The 20,921-nt window shown below is 49.9% G+C and overlaps 2 protein-coding genes across 2 annotated transcripts; both read right to left on the minus strand.

Moving 5' to 3' along the window:
- Positions 1 to 4,596: 4,596 nt before the first annotated feature.
- On the minus strand, positions 4,597 to 6,191 carry LOC140455383 (histone H2B 7-like). The gene has a single exon (XM_072550188.1). The coding sequence runs from the start codon at positions 6,177 to 6,179 to the stop codon at positions 5,568 to 5,570; it is 612 nt and encodes a 203-aa protein (XP_072406289.1). The 5' UTR covers positions 6,180 to 6,191; the 3' UTR covers positions 4,597 to 5,567.
- Positions 6,192 to 6,213: 22 nt separating this feature from the next.
- On the minus strand, positions 6,214 to 7,628 carry LOC140455384 (histone H3-like). Its single transcript, XM_072550189.1, has one exon. The coding sequence runs from the start codon at positions 7,626 to 7,628 to the stop codon at positions 7,218 to 7,220; it is 411 nt and encodes a 136-aa protein (XP_072406290.1). The 3' UTR covers positions 6,214 to 7,217.
- Positions 7,629 to 20,921: the final 13,293 nt, after the last annotated feature.

Consider the following 20,921-nt stretch of genomic DNA (forward strand, 5'->3'; position numbering starts at 1 on the left):
CCTTAGAGTTTTGAGGTGAGTTTGTTTAGAATTAGGGTTGAGCTACAGTCGAAGTAAGCATGATGTAGGAACCTTGTTATCCAGATGTTCCAGGGATGTGTATGTCCAGGGAGATGGATGTCTGCTGTGGTCCTCTTGTGTCAGTTGGTGAATTGCAAAGGATGAAGGCAATTTGAGCCATGACTAACCTCTTGAACAATTGTATAAAGGAAGTCAGATCCACAGGGCAGTAGTCATTGACACACATTGCATGATTTCTTTTTGACACCAGGATGAAGGGTAGTCTCTTTGAAACAGGTGGGGATCTCAGATCATCGTACGGAGAGGTTAAAGATGTCAGTGAATACTCCACACCAGCTGGTCCATACACTGAGTGTTTAGCCACGGGGTCCATCCAGGCCAATTGCTTTCTGTGGGTTCATTTTTTTATGACAACATGGAGGTGAATTCCTCAGTTAATTCAACCAAACACCCAGAAAATCTCACCTCACCCTGTAATATGTTAAAATGAGTGAGTGACAGAACTCCCAAATTCCACAATTTCAAGAAAATAACATCAATTTATTAACTCTAAAAGTGACGATTAAACAACTATTCACAACTAAACAAAAGTGAGGACTGCAGATGCTGGAGGTGAGTTGGGTGCGGTCCTGGAAAAGCACAGCAGGTCAGGCAGCATCCAAGGAGCAGGAAAATCTACGTTTCGGCCAGGAGCAGACAGAAGATGGAACGACCTGAGGATCTAAAATCTGGCCTTAGGCTGTTGTCAGGCGCAACCATTTTATGCTTTTATTTACCACAAAATGGCTTCTTATGCAAAGTAACATAACAAAATGGCTTCAGGCTGCAAATTAACACTATGATTAAAATGGATTCTCACCCGGGCTAGAGGCTTCTGATCCGATTGGTTTTCTCTCATTCAAGTAGTGACTGACCTGATCCCTTGCTGTCTATTGTCCTAGTCCAGCCCTAAAAGGATCTGTCATGGCAAGGATAGGGTCAGGGGGACTTATAAATAAAAAGGGAAGAAGGGAGAGAAAAGGTTAAGGACTTCTACGGAGTCGAGGACTCCACTGAAAAGAGAAGAGAAAAAGTCGAGGGCTCCACCTCAGATCAGGGATCTGAGGACAGGGTTAAGAACCAGATCCGAAAAAGAGGGTCCAGGACCTTCTCAATCAAGAAACTCTGATTCGGTTAGATTGGTGCTATCTAAATTAATACTGAAATAGCTCTGAAATAAGAAAGTATCGCCCTACCTACCCCCTCCCACCTCCTCTAACTCTGCCTAACTTGCAAGTGCATCCTAACGCACCCCTGATTACTCCAGTTTGTCAGCTCTGCAAGTTGAGCACTCCAAGCACCCCCTGCCTTAACCCCTCCCCTACAGACTGTTCAGCGTCCTGCATATCAAACTGTTGTTCGACCTAATTCTCAAATTCCCGTTGTTTTCCCTACAGCCTACCCCTGTGTTCTCCCCTCCCAGTTCTAACCTTGTAAATGTTGCCCCTTCTCCCCATTCCCCAGGTTACTGTTAGCTCAGCAGCTGCAGCTCGATCTGAGATGTATGTTGCTGCCGTAGCCACCCCTGTTTCCCCCCACTCCCCCCTCCCCAGTTTACTGATCCTGTTGCGTATACCACTCCTAATTAACAGAAATTCAAACAGCACCAGTCCTCTAAGAAACAACTTGTTCAGCGATTAGAAACCCCTTTAAGTTCCTCTTCTGAGGACTCAGGAGATGAAGCTCCCACATTAGGGCATGTTCCCGATGAGAACCCACAGGCTGGCACTCCTGGTCAAAACACCACTATCTGTATTTACTGTCCTGGAAATCTCATGAAATTATGTCCATCCTCAGTAATGCACCGGACCACCACAAAACTCCTCAGCAGTTTGTTGGGTTTTTTTTAAAAACACCAGAATTAAAGTTTCTGATAGCAATACCCATATACACCACATCCTCGACCATCGTCAATCTGTCTTGACATCTCCTCAAAGAACTCAATAAGATTTATGAGGTATGATCTGCTCCTCACAAAGCCATGCTGACCGCCTTTAATCACACTACACTTTTCCAAATAGTCATAAATCCTACCCCTCAGAATTCTTTCCAAAACTTTGCTGACCACAGACGTAAGACTGACAGGAAGGACAGAATTCTACAGGAAGGACAGAAAGAGAGGCAAGGGAGGAGGGGGAATGGCATTTTTGATGAGGGATAGCATTACAACTGCACTGAGGGAGGATATTCCCAGAAATATATCCAGGGAATTTATTTGGATGGAACTGAGAAATGAAAAATGATCATCTTACTGGGATTGTATTATAGACCCCCCCTAAAAGTCAGAGGGAAATTGAGAAACAAATTTGTCAGGAGATCTCAGTTATCTGTAAGAATAATAGGGTGATTATGGTAGGGGATTTTAACTTTTGAAGCAAAGGCTGGGACATATGTGTTAAGGGTTTAGATGGAGAGGAATTTGTTAAGTGCGTACAAGACCATTTTGTGATTCAGTATGTGGATGTACCTACTAGAGAAGGTGCAAAACATGACCTACTCTTGAGAAATAAGGCAGGGCAGGTGACTGAGGTGTCTGTGGGGGGGCACTTTGGGGCCAGCGACCACAATTCTATTAGTTTTAAAATAGTGATGGAAAAGGATAGACCAGATTTAAAAGTTAAAGTTCTACATTGTAGAAAGGCCAATTTTGACAGTATTAGGCAAGAACTTTCAAATGCTGACTGGGGGCAGATGTTCGCAGGTAAAGGGATGGCTGGAAAATGGGAAGCCTTCAGAAATGAGATGACGAGTATCCAGAGAAAGTATATTCCTGTCAGGGTGAAAGGGAAGGCTTGTACATGTAGGGAATGCTGGATGACTAAAGAAATTGAGGGTTTGGTTAAGAAAAAGAAGGAAGCATTTGTCAGGTATAGACAAGATAGATTGAATGACTCCTTAGAGTATAAAGGCAGGAGGAGTATACTTAAGAGGGCAATCAGGAGGGCAAAAAGGGGACATGAGATAGCTTTGGCAAATAGAGTTAAGGAGAATCTAAGGGGATTTTATAAATATGTTAAGAACAAAAGGGTAACTAAGGAGAGAATAGGACCCCTCAAAGATCGGCAAGGATGTCTTTGTGTGGAGCCACAGGAGACAGGCATGATATTAAATGCATATTTTGCATCAGTATTTATTGTAGAAAAGGATATGGAAGATATAGAATGTAGGGAAATAGATGATGAGATCTTGAAAAATGTCCATATTACAGAGGAGAAAGTGCTGGATGTCTTGAAATGCATAAGAGCAGATTAATCCCCAGAACCTGATCAGATGTACCGTAGAAATCTGTGGGAAGCTAGAGAAGTGATTGCTGGCCACTTACTGAGATATTTGTATCATCGATAATCACAGGTGAGGGGCCGGAAGACTGGAGGTTGGAGAATGTGGTGCCACTGTTTAAGAAGGGTGGTAAGAACAAGCCAGGGACTATAGACCAGTGAACCTGACTTCAGTGGTGGGCAAGTTGTTGGAATTGCAAGGATGGCTTAGGGATAGTCAACATGGCTTTGTGCGTGGGAAATCATGTCTCACAAACTTGATTGAGCTTTTTGAAGAAGCAACAAAGAGGATTGATGAGGACAGAGTGGTAGATGTGATCTATATGGACTTCCATAGGGCGTTTGACAAGGTTCCCCATGAGATACTGGTGAGCAAGGTTAGATCTCATGGAATACATGGAGAACTAACCATTTGGATATAAAACTGGCTCCAAGATAGAAGACAGAGGGTGGTGATGGAGGGTTGTTTTTCAGACTGGAGGCCTGTGACCAGTGGAGGGCCACAAGGATGGGTGCTGTGTCCACTACTTTTTGTCATTTATATAAATGATTTGGATGTGAGCATAAGAGGTACAGTTAGTAAGTTTGCAGATGACATCAAAATTGGAGGTGTGGTGGACAACGAAGAAGGTTACCTCAGATTACAATGAGATCTTGATCAGGTGGGCTCATGGGCTAAGAACTGGCAGATGGATGTTAATTTAGATAAATACAAGGTACTGCATTTTGGAAAGACAAATCAGGGTAGGATGGAAGGTCCTGGGGCGTGTTGCTGAAGAAAGAGACTTTCGAGTGCAGATTCATTGTTCCATGAAAGTGGAGTTGCTGGTAGATAGGATAGTGAGGGTAGCATTTGGTATGTTTTCCTTTATTGATCAGTACATTGAGTATAGGAGCTGGGAGGTTATGCTGCAGCTGTACAGGACATTGGTTAGGCCAGTTTTGGAATATTGTGTGCAATTCTGGTCTCCTTCCTATAGGAAGGATGTTGTGAAACTTGAAAGGGTTCAGAAAAGATTGACAAGGATGTTGCCAGGGTTGGAGGATTTGAGCTACAGGGAGATGCTGAACAGGCTGGGGCAGTTTTCTCTGTAGCATTGGAGGCTGACACCTTATAATAGTTTATTAAATCATGAAATGTATGGATAGAATAAATAGACAAGGTCTTTGCCCTGGTGTGGGAGTCCAGAAATGGAGGGCATGGGTTTAGGAAGAGAGGGGGAAAAATATCACACAGGGGGTGGTGAGTGTATGAAATGAGCTGCAGAGGAAAATTGTCAAGCTAACTAGTTTTGAAACGTGATTTTTTTTTGTAAATCTTAAATTGAGCTTTATTAATCAGACCAGTATTACAGAGTGGGAGGTAAAAGAGGTCTCAGTGACAGCTGTTGTAAACAATGGTTTTAATGCTCTGTTGGACTTTAAAGTTAAAAATAACTTTTTTTCCCTTTAATAGTGGAATCTAAGAGTATTTTGGCCCTTGCTATTCAGCAGATTACAGTGCGAGGTTATAGATTGTGTGCTGGACTTAAATTATCAAGGGCATTTTTTTCCCCCCACACGACCACCTAATAGTAATAGGGTGAGAGCGCAGACGCAGGTGTCAGACACAGTGAAGAACAACAAGGGTTTAAACCTTTATTTTACGTTCCATCAGCAGGAAGAAAGGAAACACCCGAGTGGCCAGTGCCAAGCAGTGTTCTTCTGCAGAGAGGGCAACGTTGTGTGATCAAAAGGTGAAGGCGAGAGCAGGGATTATATCAAAATAAGTGTTGGAGGGAAACATAAAACACTCCCTTGCACTGCCCACCTCTGCACAAAAATTTTAAGGGTCTTGGTGGACATCACATGCTCCTTCTCCAGGGACACCTAGGCTCTGACATAACTGTGGAAGAGGGGCAGGTAATCTGCCCTATCAAACACCCCTGACAGACCACTATCTGATCCTGCAGCGGGGTCTACAATGTCTTAACAGGTGGTTCTAAACTTCAGGGCAGTAGCTAATGGGGGAAATGTACAAACCAAGCATCACAGGGAGAAGTTGCCCCCTTGAAACCATGTAAGCCCATCTCAGACGTTGCCACAATATGGGAAGTAATGGAGATTGGCATCGGTGGATCTAAGTGGAGCATTAGTCACATTGGCCAAGAGCCCTCCTGGACAGAGTAATTGACAGTTGGCTCTGAAAAGAGCCGTTTGGTTGACGAAAGGAGCACCTCCTTCCCTCTCTCACTTGGAGCTGGTGTACTTGGTGACCGCCTTGGTGCCCTCGGACACGGCGTGCTTGGCGAGCTCGCCGGGCACCAGCAGGCGGACGGCGGTCTGGATCTCCCGGGAGGACATGGTGTGCCGCCGGCTGTAGTGCGCCAGGCGGGACGCCTCGCAGGCGATGCGGTCGAAGACGTCGTTGACGAACGAGTTCATGATGCTCATGGCTTTGGAGGAGATGCCCGTGTCCGGGTGCACCTGCTTCAGCACCTTGTACACGTAGATACCGTAGCTCTCCCGCCGCGCCCTCTTTCGGCGCTTGTCGCCCTTGTGGTGCGACTTGGACGCCGCCTTCTTGGCGCCCTTCTTGGCGATCACCTTGGCCCCGCTCTCCGGCATCACCCAACTTGTGTCCGGCACCGCCGCCGCGCCGCTATATATAGACGCCGTTATGCAAATGAAGGATCGGCGTGCGACCCTTTGCTTCCCATTGGCCGCCGACACAGAGCGAGTGGACGCATGCGCATTGCGATCGGCCACGCGGACCCCCCCGGCGAGACAATTTGGCGCCTCTCGTGACCTGGGGGGAAAAGGAGAGTGTGTTTGGGTTTTAAACTTGCACCTGGACAGCATTATCACGGACGCACTGTAACCTACCTTCCCCTGCACAGCCTCCGTTAGACAGCCCTGGGAAAAGGGACATCAACCAGGTCAAGGACAGCGCAGGCTCACTTTTGCAGAAAAGCGAAAATAAAATCCTCAAATCTCGATTTGAAGTAAATTACTCAAATGAAATGACACCGCGACGCTGTTTCCCGCCAACCACGAGTAAGCGGAGCCTGGGGCGGGGGAAGGAAACGACAAAAAAAAAATTGAGGGTTTGGTTAAGAAAAAGAAGGAAGCATATGTCAGGTACAGACAGGATAGATCGAGTGAATCCTTAAAATAGGAGTATACTTAAGAGGGAAATCAGGAGGGCAAAAATGGGATATGAGATAGCATTGGCAAATAGAATTAAGGAGAATCCAATGGGGTTTTACAAATATATTAAGGACAAAAGGGTAACTAGGGAGAGGGGCTGAGGGTGTAGCTCAGCTGGAATTTCCCCACTCAAAACCGGTAACTTTCTGGGCTAACCTTTATTATATGAAAAGTGAATTAAGACGGAAGATAATGCCAGAAAATGGGGTAAAAAGGCTGATCCCAAGGTGAGTACGAGGCTTATTGATTTAAGTATTTAGGTAGATATTCAGAACCTAAAGAGGTAAAGAATCAGAGCAGTCGGACTACACACATATATTCGATGCCACCTGAGCCTAGCGGAGGAGTGATTTCGGTGGAAAGTCCCAAACGAAATCCTCCTCAGCTGAATCTACAGGCGCTGAAGGTGTGCTGCTGGAAAAGCGCAGCGTCCAAGGAGGAGAATGGACGTTTCGGGGACCAGCCCTTCTTCAGGAATCCTCTCCTGCTCCTTGGATGCTGTTTGATCTGCTGCGCTTTTCCAGCAGGACATTATTCCCAGCTCTGATCTCCAGTCCTCGCTTTCACCTTGAATCTACAGGTGCACATATGAGGTACATGCCGATGTTAAACGCTTCGGTTATCCCCTTTCCTTGACCGCAGTGATGGCTCTGAAAAGAGCCGTTTTGAGTCGAGGGGCGGAGGTGGACCTCAGGCCCGCTCCCCGCGGATGCGCCGAGCCAGGTGGATGTCCTTGGGCATGATGGTGACCCTCTTAGCGTGGATGGCGCAAAGATTGGTGTCCTCGAAGAGCCCCACCAGGTAAGCCTCGCTGGCCTCCTGCAGGGCCATGACGGCCGAGCTCTGGAAGCGCAAGTCGGTCTTGAAGTCCTGCGCAATCTCCCGGACTAGGCGCTGGAAGGGCAGCTTGCGGATCAGCAGCTCGGTGGACTTCTGGTAGCGGCGGATCTCTCGCAGCGCCACGGTGCCGGGCCGGTAGCGGTGCGGCTTCTTCACCCCGCCAGTGGCCGGGGCACTCTTGCGGGCGGCTTTCGTAGCCAGCTGCTTGCGCGGAGCTTTGCCCCCAGTAGACTTTCGTGCCGTCTGCTTCGTCCTCGCCATCGTATCCCTCCCACTGAAACAGCGTGTTGCATGCCCTTGCCCCTCCTTTTATACAGTCCTGAGCCGCAGGCGGCTGGCGCCCGGCATTCTCCGATTGGTCAAGAAGAACCCGCTTCTGAATGGTGCAGAAGTCATTCCCGCTGATTGGTCAATCGTTGATGTCACTGATTTGTCGATATTGCGCATTATGATTGGACGGTATTTCAATCCGCCAACAATCGCCCACATATATAGGAAATTCAAAGATTGTGCAGTTTACTGCAGAAGGCGAAGGAACCTGGCAGGAGACAGTTTTTTTAATTTCAAAAATATACATGATTTGATGGTCTGTACATTTGGTCATGCCATACATGTCAACATTTACATACACAAATCAGAATTTATCATTGTTATATACAGGTCTGTGCATTTCTCAATCTTATGCATATATTTGGCTGAGGCGTCAGCAGAGCCCAAAAAACGTCTGTATGGGCCCCCTGTTCTTCTTTAGGCAGGCAGATGTTACACGGTGGTCTTTCCCCACCGCGCCTTGGCTGCAGCTGCCCCAAGCTTCAGCGCGTCCCTCAACACGTAGTCTTGGACCTTGGAATGTGCCAGTCTGCAACATTCAGTCGGGGTCAACTCCTTCAGCTGGAAGATCAACAGGTTTCAGACCGCCCAGAGAGCGTCCTTCACCGAGTTGATGATCCTCCAGGCGCAGTTAATGTTCGTCTCGGTGTGAGTCCCAGGGAACAGGCCATAGAGCACGGAGTCCCGCGTCACAGCGCCGCTCGGGACGAACCTCGACAAGCACCACTGCATTCCTCTCCAGACTTCTTCTGCGTAGGCACATTCCAGAAGGAGGTGTGTGACAGTCTCGACCCCCCGCAGCCGCTTCGAGGGCAGTGTGCGGTGCGGCTGAGAGTCCGGGCGTGCATAAAGGATCTCACAGGCAGAGCCCTTCTCACCACCAGCCAAGCCACGTCTTGGTGCTTGTTGGAAAGTTCTGGCGATGAGGCATTCTGCCAAATGGCTTTGATAGTCTGCTCAGGGAACCGCTTGATAGGATCCGCCCTCTCCTTTTCCCGAAGGGTCTCAAGGACACTACGTGCTGACCACTTCCTGATGGACTTGTGGTCAAAGGTGTTTTTCCTCATAAATTTCTCCACGAAGGACAGGTGATACGGAACGGTCCAACTACTCAGAGCGTTCCGCAGCAGCGAGGCAAGGCCCATCCTTCACAACACCGGGGACAGGTAGAACCTCAGTACGTAGTGACACTTGGTGTTTGCGTACCGGGGATCCACGCACAGCTTGATGCAGCCACACACAAAGGTGGCCATCAGGGTGATGGTGGCATTGGGCGTATTTTTTCCCCCGTTGCCCAGATCTTTTATATATCGAGTCCCGTCGGACCCTGATCATCTTTGATCTCCATACAAAATGGAAGATGGCCTGGGTGACTGAGACAAATAGGCCAGACCTGTGCACCGTAAAACAGCAAAGACAGTGCCTCACACTTGATGACCAGGTTTTTTCCCGCGATGGAGAGTGACCGTAGCTTCCATCTGCCCAGTTTCTGCCTCACTTTGCTGATACGCCCCTCCAAGACTTGGCGCACGCTCCAGCCCCCCCTGAACCAAATACCCAGCACCTTCAGGTGGTCAGTCCTGACGGTGAAGGGGATAGAGGATTGGTCAGCCCAGTTCCCGAAGAGCGTGGCCTCGCTCTTGCCTCGGTTTACCTTGGTCCCCGAGGTCCGTTCGAACTGGTCACAGATGCACACGAATCTGTGCACGGACAGTGGATCCGAGCAGAAAACAGCGACGTCATCCATGTACAGGGAGGCCTTAACCTGCAGGCCCCCCACTGCCAGGAATACTCACCCCTCTCAGGCTCGCATCCTTCCTGATGGATTTGGCAAATGGCTCTATGCAGCACACAAACAAGGCAGGAGAGAGAGGGCAGCCCTGCCTGACTCCAGATCTGACTGGGAAGCTATCTGATTCCCACCCATTGATTGAGACTGCACTGACAATGTTGGTGTAGAGCAGTCTGATCCAATTGCAGATTCCCTCCCCAAAGCCCATTTTGGAGAGAACATCTCTCATATACCTGTGTGATATCTTGTCAAAGGCTTTCTCCTGGTCCAGGCTGATCAGGCATGTGTCCACCCCCCTGTCCTGCACGTAGGCGATCGTATCCCTGAGGAGTGCGAGACTCTCAGCGAACTTCCTGCCCGGTACAGCACAGGTTTGGTCAGGGTGAATCACCGACCCCAGAGCAGACCTGACCCGGTTGGTGATGACCTTTGACAGAATTTTGTAATCCGCATTCGACAGTGAGATCGGTCTCCAATTTCTAATTTCCTCCCTCTCCCCCTTCCGCTTGTAGATGAGGGTGATGATGCCTTTCTTCATGGATTCACTCATGGTACCTGCCCGGAGCATACTGACATACACCTCCAGCAGGTCCTGGCCGATCAAGTCCCAAAGAGCGGAATAAACCTCGACCGGTAAGCCGTCGCTTCCGGGAGTTTTATTCTTTTCGAAGGACTCGAGGGCCTTGGTCAGCTCGTCCAGAGATAGCGGCTGGTCCAGCCTCTCTCATGTTCCGTCATCTAGGAACTCCGTGATAGAGGACAGGAACGACTGGGAGGCCGCGCCCTCGGTCAGCTTCGAGTCATACAGGCTGGCGTAGAAGGATTTGCTGATCCTCATGACATCAGCCTGAGATGACGTTACTGAGCCATCTTCTTCCTTCAGGCTGCTGAGCACGGAGCTCTCTTTGTGCACCTTCTGGAAGAAGAAACGTGAGCACGTCTCGTCCTGCTCCACCGAGCGGACCCTGGACCGGAAGATTATCCTGGAGGCCTCCGAGGCGAAGAGCGAGGCTTGCTGGCCCTTCACCTCCTTGAGGTCCTCCGTGACATCCACCCCCATCGTCTGCAGCAGGAGCAGGTTCTGCATACTTTCCTGGAGCTGGGACAGTTTTCCCCGCCTCTCTCTCGCCTCCAGAACACCTTTGAGGATAAAGAACCTCTTGATGTTCCCTTTTACTGTTTCCCACCAGTCTACTGGGGACTCAAAGAGGGGCTTCACGGTTCTCCAACCTGCGTAATCCCTCTTGAGCTCCTCAATGTTTCCCGGGGTCAACAGCTTCGTGTTCAGTTTCCACGTTCCCTTGCCCACCCGCTGCTCGTCCTGTAGGTGACAGTCGGCCAGCAGGAGGCAGTGGTCAGAGAAGAACACCGGCTTGACGTCGGTGGATCTGACCGAGAGCGTTCGGGACACAAACAGGTAATCTATCCTTGAGCGGATAGACCCCTCTGCCCGTGACCAGGTGTATCTACGCTGCGCTCCATCTGCAGGGGTGCTGAAGACGTCGTGCAGCTTGGCATCTTTTACCTTGTCCATCAGGGCTCTGGAGGTGGCATCCAGTTTACTGTTCACCCCCCCCCCCCCACCCCCCCACCCCGCACCCCCCCCCCCCCCACCCCCCACCCCCTCCCCGCCGCCCCCCCGCCGGATCGTCCATCTGCATCAATGATACAGTTGAAGTCTCCGGCCAGAATGACCAGCCTGGACGTAGCCAGCAACAGTGGAACCTGCTGCAGGACGGCCAACCATTCACTCTTACCCACTGGGGCGTACACATTAATCAGTCTCAGGGGAACATTCCTCTACATGATGTCGGAGACGAGGCAACGCCCGCCCACCACCTCTTTAACCTCAGAGATGGTGAAGTTGCCTCCTCGCAGCAGGATACCCAGGCCGGAGGCGCGGCTATCGTTGCTCCCCGATCAAACTGACGGCCCATGGGCCCACAAGCTTGACCATCTCCTGTAGCTGCTGAGGCGCAGTATCCCACACTCCTGCAGAAACAGGACATCGGCTTTAACATTGGCCAGGAAGGCTGAACCAGGGACCATAGAGACAACACACTGCCCGGGATTCCCAACTGGGGCTGCAGAAACACCTGCCTTTTCTCCAGGACCTTGGGTTCATGTCACACTACAGGTGACCCTACTGCACTATATTTTTTATATATATATATATTACACACACTTTCTCATACATACACGCAACCACACACACACCACACACACAGACCCACTCTCATACACTCACACATACACCCCCCACACTCACTCTCTCGCATACACTCACCCCCCACATGCACAGACACACACTCAGTCTCCCCTGCACCCACACACATATAAGTTTGTGGTGTGAAATGTTACATTTTATTTTGTTCAAAAACTGCATAAATACATGTCAGATTCTGTGCACTGGGACACCGACAGATTTTAACCTCACACCTTCAATGCATTATCTGAGTTGAGATGGTTCCTATTGTTCAAGATATCTCGAGAATGTAACTTTAAAAGAAGTTCTGGGATTTACAACTGAAAGAACTGAAACGAACATGATCATTCTAAAAGGTGAAAGACTGGATCTATATTTGTTTAATATGACACTCCATGACACTGCAATCCTGTTGCTATAAATCCTGTGTCTTATGAATCTGCTCCACAGCCACCTGATGCAGAAGCAGCCCTATTGGCTGGTGTTGTGGGAGTTTTAACTTTGTCCGCCCCAATCCAACACTGACTCCTCCAAACCATGCCGTATCTCCCAAGTCCCAAATTCCTTAGAGCTGTTGCTTTCCCAATCCTCCCCCTGCAACCCTGCTCCACCCCATTCCCAACCTTGGGCCCCCCTCTGGTGGGATGGACCCTTGCACTTTAAATTGCGTTGGGAAGCGGTGATTGTATTTGCAAAACAAAAAGAAAAATCAGTCCTCATTTTGTTCATGATTATTGGCCTGAATTTTAAGACTTTTTTTCTGTTCCTTTGTGACACGTATTTGATGGGCTCTTGGCTCTGGGATATTCCTCAAAGGAACACTCACTCTCACAAACCAGTCCCTTCCCTCTGCACTGACCTCACTTCGGTTTTTGATCAGGTTTTTGATCAGGACATGAATTCAGGTGTTTCCCTGAACTTTCACAATGTCAATATCTGGTTATAATGGCCTGAAATAAAAAATCCAGGGATTTTCAATTCTCCCAGATCTTCTTCCATCATTTTATATCGACCCCCTCTATGCTTTAAATATCTGGTTGTAAGGATCTGATAAGCTCTCAAATAGGCTTTAGGATTCAGACCAAATCCAGCACGATAAGAGGCCATTCGGTCCATCGTCCGGCGTCACTCTCGCTTTACTGTCACATGTTAATTAAATTGAACATTTCCCAGATTGGTCACTCTCTTGAGGTGCCATAATTTTGCAATTGCTTTGTTTTTTTTCTGCCTCCTGTTCTGTTTAGAATTAAAGTCCGACCAGAGATCAGAGACTCTCAGAACACAGTCCCCAGGGCTAACAGATTCCTCGATCAGGGATGACGGATCTGCTTTGGTTTGTGTCTCTCTCGGTCTCTGTGAGCTTCTCCTTGGGAGCTGTTCCTTCACACCGCCCCATCCCTCAGACAGTCCCCCAGTGAAGGATTCTCACTTACCCCAATGAGAGACCAGTCCAGACCCTTGGGGTCCAGTTGGTGCAGGTTTCCGATCAGAGGAAGCGGGGTCGGTCCGGGAGGGAAATTCCTGGGAACTCTCCGCCGAATTACAGACACGACCAGGAAGAGAAAGAGGGCCAGCAGCGTTAGGGCCACGGTGTAGTCTGTGGGGAAGAGCTTGAGGAGAGCCATTGTGTCAGAGTGCTCAGACACCAGTGATGTTAGAGTGTGTTATATCCTTCAGTCCAGTCCCCCACTGGCAAAGAACAGCCTGTTTTTCCTGATTTGTCTCACTGAGTGCTTTTAAGCCCCACCTTCCCTGGGAAATTCCATTAAACATTTGGGTACACAGTAACCTGAGCTTCTTGGCACAGAAACGGTGCTGCCCTCTCTTGTAGTCCCACAGCAGGCCAGGCAACATCAGGAGGTGGAGAGGGGAACGTTTCAGGTGTAACACTTTTCCAGGACGAGGGGTGGGTGCTCGGGGTGGGGTGCAGATAAAGAGGGTGGTAGGGCAGGGTGGTGAAGTGGGGATAGGTGAAGACAGGTAGAGGGTACGACCCAGTTGATGGGAGGGAGCAGTGGAAGGGATGGGGGAGGGGCTGAGAAAGGAGTCGGGGTGGATGGGGAGGGAGGTTAAATAAAATTGGAGAACCCAATGTTGAGTCCTCCAGGCTGGAGGCTGTCCAGAGGAAGATGAGGTGTTGTTCCTCCAATTTGCTGTTGGGTTCATTGTGGTAGTGGAGGAGACCAAAGCTGGTCGTGTTGGAATGGGAGTGGGAAGGGGAATTAAAATGGGAGGTCTGGTCAGTCCCTGCGGTCCCACCTGAGATGCTCAGTGAACCATTCCCTACGTTTAGGTTTGGTCTCCCCGATGTCGAGTGGTGCAAACCAAGGGCTGCTGAAGGGAATGGGCCTTGTGAAAGGCAGAGGGTGGTGTGGGGGGGGGTGGGGTCTAGTTGGAGTTGGTGGAAGTGTTTAAGGAGGATGTGTTGGATGTGGAGACTGGTGGGGTGACAGGTGAGGACACGAGTGACTCTGTCTTTATTGCATTGGGGTGTGGGGTGTTGAGAGCCATGGAACTGGAATAGAGGTGGTGCAGCAGAGGGCTTCTGGATGACTCCCTTCTCAGCACCCCCTCCTCCCTTCCACTCCTCTCTGCCACCCACTGGATTCACTCCTTCCATTGACCAACCAGGTCGTACCCTCTACCTGTCTTCACCTATTCCCCACTTCACTACCCTGCCCCCGCCACCCCCTCTACCTGCAGGTCCCCTCCCACCCCACCCCCAGTCCTGAAGAAGGGTTACACCTGAAGTGTGGACTTCTCCCCCTCCTGATGTTGCCTGACCTGCTGTGTTCTTCCAGCCTCCTACCTGACTATTTTGGATTCCAGTATCTGCAGTGTTTTTGTCTCTGACTTGTCGTTCCACATTGAAGAACAGCAGGAATCCACTTCGGGAGAGAGAGGTGTGTCAATTCCAGAGCTGCTCATTTGAACCAAAGTCTCTTGTCCCACAATCCTGTCATTCTCTTCAGAGTTGCTCATGCCCCTGCTCTGTTGCATTTAAAGTTCAAGGTTTACATAAAAGTGTTAAGCAAATACAGTTTGGATCTGTAAGCATTACAACACCAGTGTTTGCCTCATGTGCGATGTTTTGTAACTTTTGGCTGAAGAAAACTGAAAAACAGTTTGTGAATTTTTGCCAATTTGGAATGCCTCCTGGTCCCACAATTAGTCCCAGCTTGTTTGATGAGGCTGCTCCTGCCCTGCCAATTTATACGGGGCTATGCAATACTTAACACATACTGGATTGGTGGTGCTGGAAGAGCACAGCAGTTCAGGCAGCATCCAACGAGCAGCGAAATCAACGTTTCGGGCAAAAGCCCTTCATGAGGAATAAAGGCAGTGAGCCTGAAGCATGGAGAGATAAGCTAGAGGAGGGTGGGGGTGGGGAGAGAGTAGCATAGAATACAAAGGGTGAGTGGGGGAGGAGATGAAGGTGATAGGTCAAGGAGGAGAGGGTGGAGTGGATAGGTGGAAAAGAAGATAGGCAGGTCGGACAAGTCAAGGAGACAGTAACTGAGCTGGAAGTTTGAAACTAGGATGAGGTGGGGGAAGGGGAAATGAGGAAGCTGTTGAAGTCCACATTGAGGCCCTGGGGTTGAAGTGTTCCGAGGCGGAAGATGAGGCGTTCTTCCTCCAGGCGTCTGGTGGTGAGGGAGCGGCGGTGAAGGAGGCCCAGAACCTCCATGTCCTCGGCAGAGTGGGAGGGGGAGTTGAAATGTTGGGCCACGGGGCGGTGTGGTTGATTGGTGCGGGTGTCTCGGAGATGTTTCCTAAAGTGCTCTGCTAGGAGGCGCCCAGTCTCCCCAGTGTAGAGGAGACCACATCGGGAGCAACGGATACAATAAATGATATTGGTGGATGTGCAGGTGAAACTTTGATGGATGTGGAAGGCTCCTTTAGGGCCTTGGATAGAGGTGAGGGAGGAGGTGTGGGCACAGGTTTTACAGTTCCTGCCGTGGCAGGGGAAAGTGCCAGAATGGGAGGGTGGGTTGTAGGGGGGCGTGGACCTGACCAGGTAGTCACGGAGGGAACGGTCTTTGCGGAAGGCGGAAAGGGGTGGGGAGGGAAATATATCCCTGGTGGTGGGGTCTTTTTGGAGGTGGCGGAAATGTCGGTGGATGATTTGGTTGATGCGAAGGTTTGTAGGGTGGAAGGTGAGCACCGGGGCGTTCTGTCCTTGTTACGGTTGGAGGGGTGGGGTCTGAGGGCGGAGGTGCGGGATGTGGACGAGATGCGTTGGAGGGCATCTTTAACCACGTGGGAAGGGAAATTGCGGTCTCTAAAGAAGGAGGCCATATGGTGTGTCCTATGGTGGGACTGGTCCTCCTGGGAGCCGATACGGCGGAGGCGGAGAAATTAGGAATACGGGATGGCATTTTTGCAAGAGATAGGGTGGGAAGAGGTGTAATCCAGGTAGCTATGGGAGTCGGTGGGTTTGTAAAAAATGTCAGTGTCAAGTCGGTCGTCACTAATGGAGATGGAGAGGTCCAGGAAGGGGAGCGAGGTGTCAGAGGTAGTCCAGGTAAATTTAAGGTCAGGGTGGAATGTGTTGGTGAAGTTGATGAATTGCTCAACCTCCTCGCGGGAGCATGAGGTGGCGCCAATGCAGTCATCAATGTAGTGGAGGAAGAGGTGGGGAGTGGTGCCGGTGTAATTACGGAAGATCAACTGTTCTACATAGCCAACAAAGAGACAGGCATAGCTGGGGCCCATACGTGTGCCCATGGCTACGCCTTTGGTCTGGAGGAAGTGGGAGGATTCAAAGGAGAAATTGTTAAGGGTGAGGACCAGTTCGGCCAAACGAATGAGAGTGTCAGTGGAAGGGTACTGTTGGGGACGTCTGGAGAGGAAAAAACGGAGGGCTTGGAGGCCCTGGTCATGGCGAATGGAGGTGTAGAGGGATTGGATATCCATGGTGAAGATAAGGCGTTGGGGGCCGGGGAAAGGGAAGTCTTGGAGGAGGTGGAGGGCGTGGGTGGTGTCTCGAACGTATGTGGGGAGTTCCTGGACTAGGGGGGATAGGACAGTGTCAAGGTAGGTAGAGATGAATTCAGTGGGGCAGGAGCATGCTGAGACAATGGGTCGGCCAGGGTGGTCAGGCTTGTGGATCTTGGGAAGGAGGTAGAACCGGGCAGTGCGGGGTTCCCGGACTATGAGGTTGGAAGCTGTGGGTGGGAGATCTCCTGAGGTGATGAGGTTCTGTATGGTCTGGGAGATGATGATTTGGTGATGGGGGGTGGGGTCATGGTCGAGGGAGCAGTAGGAAGAGGTGTCCTCGAGTTGGCGTTTGGCTTCAGCGGTGTAGAGGTCAATGCGCCAGACTACCACTGCGCCCCCTTTATCCGCTGGCTTGATGGTGAGGTTGGTATTGGAGCAGAGGGATTGGAGGGCTGCGCGTTATGAGGGTGAGAGGTTGCTTGATGGTGAGGTTGGGATTAACACAGTAAATCCAAAATGCAGATGTGAAATTGGCTTCCCATCATGTAGCAGTGATATCCCTGTTTTTGTGGAGGTCATGGCTGGGTTCATGTTCATAGGTGTTACCTCCTTGTGAAACTGAATATGTAGTTAAAGTTTGGCATGTGGGATGAACTGCAAGAGGAAGTGGTAAATGCAGATCGAGTCACAGCATTTAAAAGACATTTGGACAGGTACATGCATAGGGAAAGGGTTAGAGGGTCAAATCCAAGCAAATGGGATTAGTTCAGTTTGGGAAACTTTGTCAGAATGGAGAGGTTGGACCAAAGGGTCTGTTTCATAGAACATAGAACAGTACAGCACAGTATAGGCCCTTCGGCCCTCGATGTTGTACCAGCCTTTTATCCTATTCTAAGATCAAGCTAACCAACATACACAGCATTGTAATATCTTCCATGTGCTTATCCAAGAGTCACTTAAATGTCCTTTATGTATCTGACCCTACTCCCACTGCTGGCAGTGCATTCCACACCTCCACCACACTCTGTGTAAAGAACCTACCTCTGACATCTCCCCTAAAACTCTCTCCAATTGTCTGAAAATTATGCCCCCTTGTGACAGACATTTCTGCCATGGGAAAAAAATTCCTGCCACTCACTCGTTCAAGGCACCTCTAATCCTCCTTCACTCAAATGAGAAATGCCTCAGCTCCTTCAACCTTTCTTCAAAAAAATAACCCTCCAGTCCAGGCAGCATCCTGGTAAATCTCCTCTGCACCCTTTCTAAAGCTTCCACATCCTTCCTATAATGAAACAACCAGAACTGAACACAATATTCCAAGGGCTTTATAGAGTTGCAGGGAGAAAGTGAGGACTGCAGATGCTGGAGATCAAAGCCAAAAAATGTGTTGCTGGAAAAGCACAGCAGGTCAGGCAGCATCCAAGGAGCAGTAGAATAGATGTTTCGGGCATAAGCCCTTCTTCAGGAATCACCTCGCAACTCTTAAACTCAATCCCTCTGCTAATGAAAGTCAACGCACCATATGACTTCTTAACAACCCTATCAACTTGGGTGGCAACTTTGAGGGATCTATATACATGGACCCCAAGATCCCTCTGTTCCTCCACATTGCCAAGAATCCTGCCTTTAACCCTGTATTCTGCATTCAAATTCGATCTTCCAAAATGAATGATTCCACACTTGTCCAGGTTGAACTCCATCTTTTTTTTTATTTCAAAAATATACTTTATTCATAAATGATTTGATGGTCTGTACATTGGATCATGCCATACATATGTCCATATTTACAAACACAGATTCGACTTTATTCTTGTCCTTTACAATCCTGTGCATTTTTTCAATCTTGTATATATATATATATTTGGCTGAGGCATCAGCAGAGCCCAAAAAAACGTCTGTATGGGCCCCCTGTTCTTCTTTCGGCAGGCCGATCTTACACAGTGGTCTTTCCCCACCGCGCCTTGGCGGCAGCTGCCCCAAGCTTCAGCGCGTCCCTCAACACGTAGTCTTGGACCTTGGAATGTGCCAGTCTGCAACACTCGGTCGGGGTCAACTCCTTCAGCTGGAAGATCAACAGGTTTCGGACCGCCCAGAGAGCGTCCTTCACCGAGTTGATGATCCTCCAGGCGCAGTTAATGTTCGTCTCGGTGTGAGTCCCGGGGAACAGGCCGTAGAGCACGGAGTCCCGCGTCACGGCGCTGCTCGGGACGAACCTCGACAAGCACCACTGCATTCCTCTCCAGACTTCCTCTGCATAGGCACATTCCAGAAGGAGGTGTGTGACAGTCTCGTCCCCCCCGCAGCCACTTCGAGGGCAGCGTGCGGTGCGGCAGAGAGTCCGGGCGTGCATAAAGGATCTCACAGGCAGAGCCCTTCTCACCACCAGCCAAGCCACGTCTTGGTGCTTGTTGGAAAGTTCTGGCGATGAGGCATTCTGCCAAATGGCTTTGACAGTCTGCTCAGGGAACCGCTCGACAGGATCCGCCCTCTCCTTTTCCCGAAGGGTCTCAAGGACGCTACGTGCTGACCACTTCCTGATGGACTTGTGGTCAAAGGTGTTTTTCCTCATAAATTTCTCCACGAAGGACAGGTGATACGGAACGGTCCAACTACTCGGAGCGTTCCGCGGCAGCGAGGCCAGGCCCATCCTTCGCAACACCGGGGACAGGTAGAACCTCAGTACGTAGTGACACTTGGTGTTTGCGTACCGGGGATCCACGCACAGCTTGATGCAGCAACACACAAAGGTGGCTATCAGGGTGAGGGTGGCATTGGGCGTGTTTTTTCCCCCATTGCACCGGTCTTTGTACATAGAGTCTCTTCGGACCCGGTCCATCTTTGATCTCCAAATGAATTGGAAGATGGCCCGGGTGACTGCGGCGGCACAGGTCCTGGGGATAGGCCAGACCTGTGCCACATATAGCAATACTGAGAGTACCTCACACCTGATGACCAGGTTTTTTCCCGCGATGGAGAGCGACCGTTGCCCCCATCTGCCTAGTTTCTGTCTCATCTTCCTGATCCGCTCCTCCCAGGTCTTGGCGCACGCCCCAGCCCCCCCGAACCAAATACCCAGCACCTTCAGGTGGTCAGTCCTGACGGTGAAGGGGATAGAGGATTGGTCGGCCCAGTTCCCGAAGAGCATGGTCTCGCTCTTGCCTCGGTTTACCTTGGCCCCCGAGGCCCGTTCGAACTGGTCGCAGATGCACACGAGTCTGTGCACGGACAGCGGATCCGAGCAGAAAACAGCGACGTCATCCATGTACAGGGAGGCCTTAACCTGCAGGCCCCCGCTGCCAGGAATAGTCACCCCTCTCAGGCTCGCATCCTTCCTGATGGATTCGGCAAATGGCTCTATGCAACACACAAACAAGGCGGGTGAGAGGGGGCATCCCTGCCTGACTCCAGATCTTACAGGGAAGCTATCTGATTCCCACCCATTGATTGAGACTGCACTGACAATGTTGGTGTAGAGCAGTCTGATCCAATTTCCGATTCCCTCCCCAAAGCCCATTTTGGAGAGGACATCCCTCATATATGTATGCGATATCCTGTCAAAGGCTTTCTCCTGGTCAAGGCTGATGAGGCAGGTGTTGAACTCCATCTGCCACTTAATAGCCCAGTTCTGCATCCTGTCACTGTCCCATTGCAACCTACAACAACCCTCCATACTATCCACAACTCCATCACACTTTGTGTGATTGGCAAACTTACTTACCCTTCCACTTTGTCATCCAAGTCATTTGTAAAAATCACAAAGAGCAGAGGTCCCAGAACCAATCCCTGTGGAACACCACTGATCACTGAGCTCCAGGCTGAATACTTTCCATCTACTACCACCCTCTTTTTTCTATGGACCAGCCAATTCTGTATCCAGACAGCCAGATTTCCCCATGCCTCATGCCTGCTTGTTTTCTGAATGAGCATACCTTGGGGAACCTTATCAAATGCCTTGCTAAAATCCATGTACACCACATCCACTGCTCTACCTTCATCAAAGTGTTTTGTCACATCCTCAAAGAATTCAATAAGGTTTGTGAAGCATGATCTGCCCCTCACAAAGCCATGCTGACTATCTCTAATCAAACTATGATTTTCCAAGTAATCGTATATCCTGCTCTCAGAATCCTCTCCAATATTTTACCCACTATTGACGTAGGACTGACTGGTCAATAATTCCCACGGTTATCCATACTCTCTTTCTTAAACAAGGGAATACCATTTGCCACACTCCAATCATCTGGCAGTACTCCAGTGGACAGTGAGGATGCAAAGACCATCACCA

Source organism: Chiloscyllium punctatum, chromosome 30 (assembly GCF_047496795.1).
Source record: "Chiloscyllium punctatum isolate Juve2018m chromosome 30, sChiPun1.3, whole genome shotgun sequence".
In the NCBI taxonomy this organism is placed as follows: domain Eukaryota; kingdom Metazoa; phylum Chordata; class Chondrichthyes; order Orectolobiformes; family Hemiscylliidae; genus Chiloscyllium; species Chiloscyllium punctatum.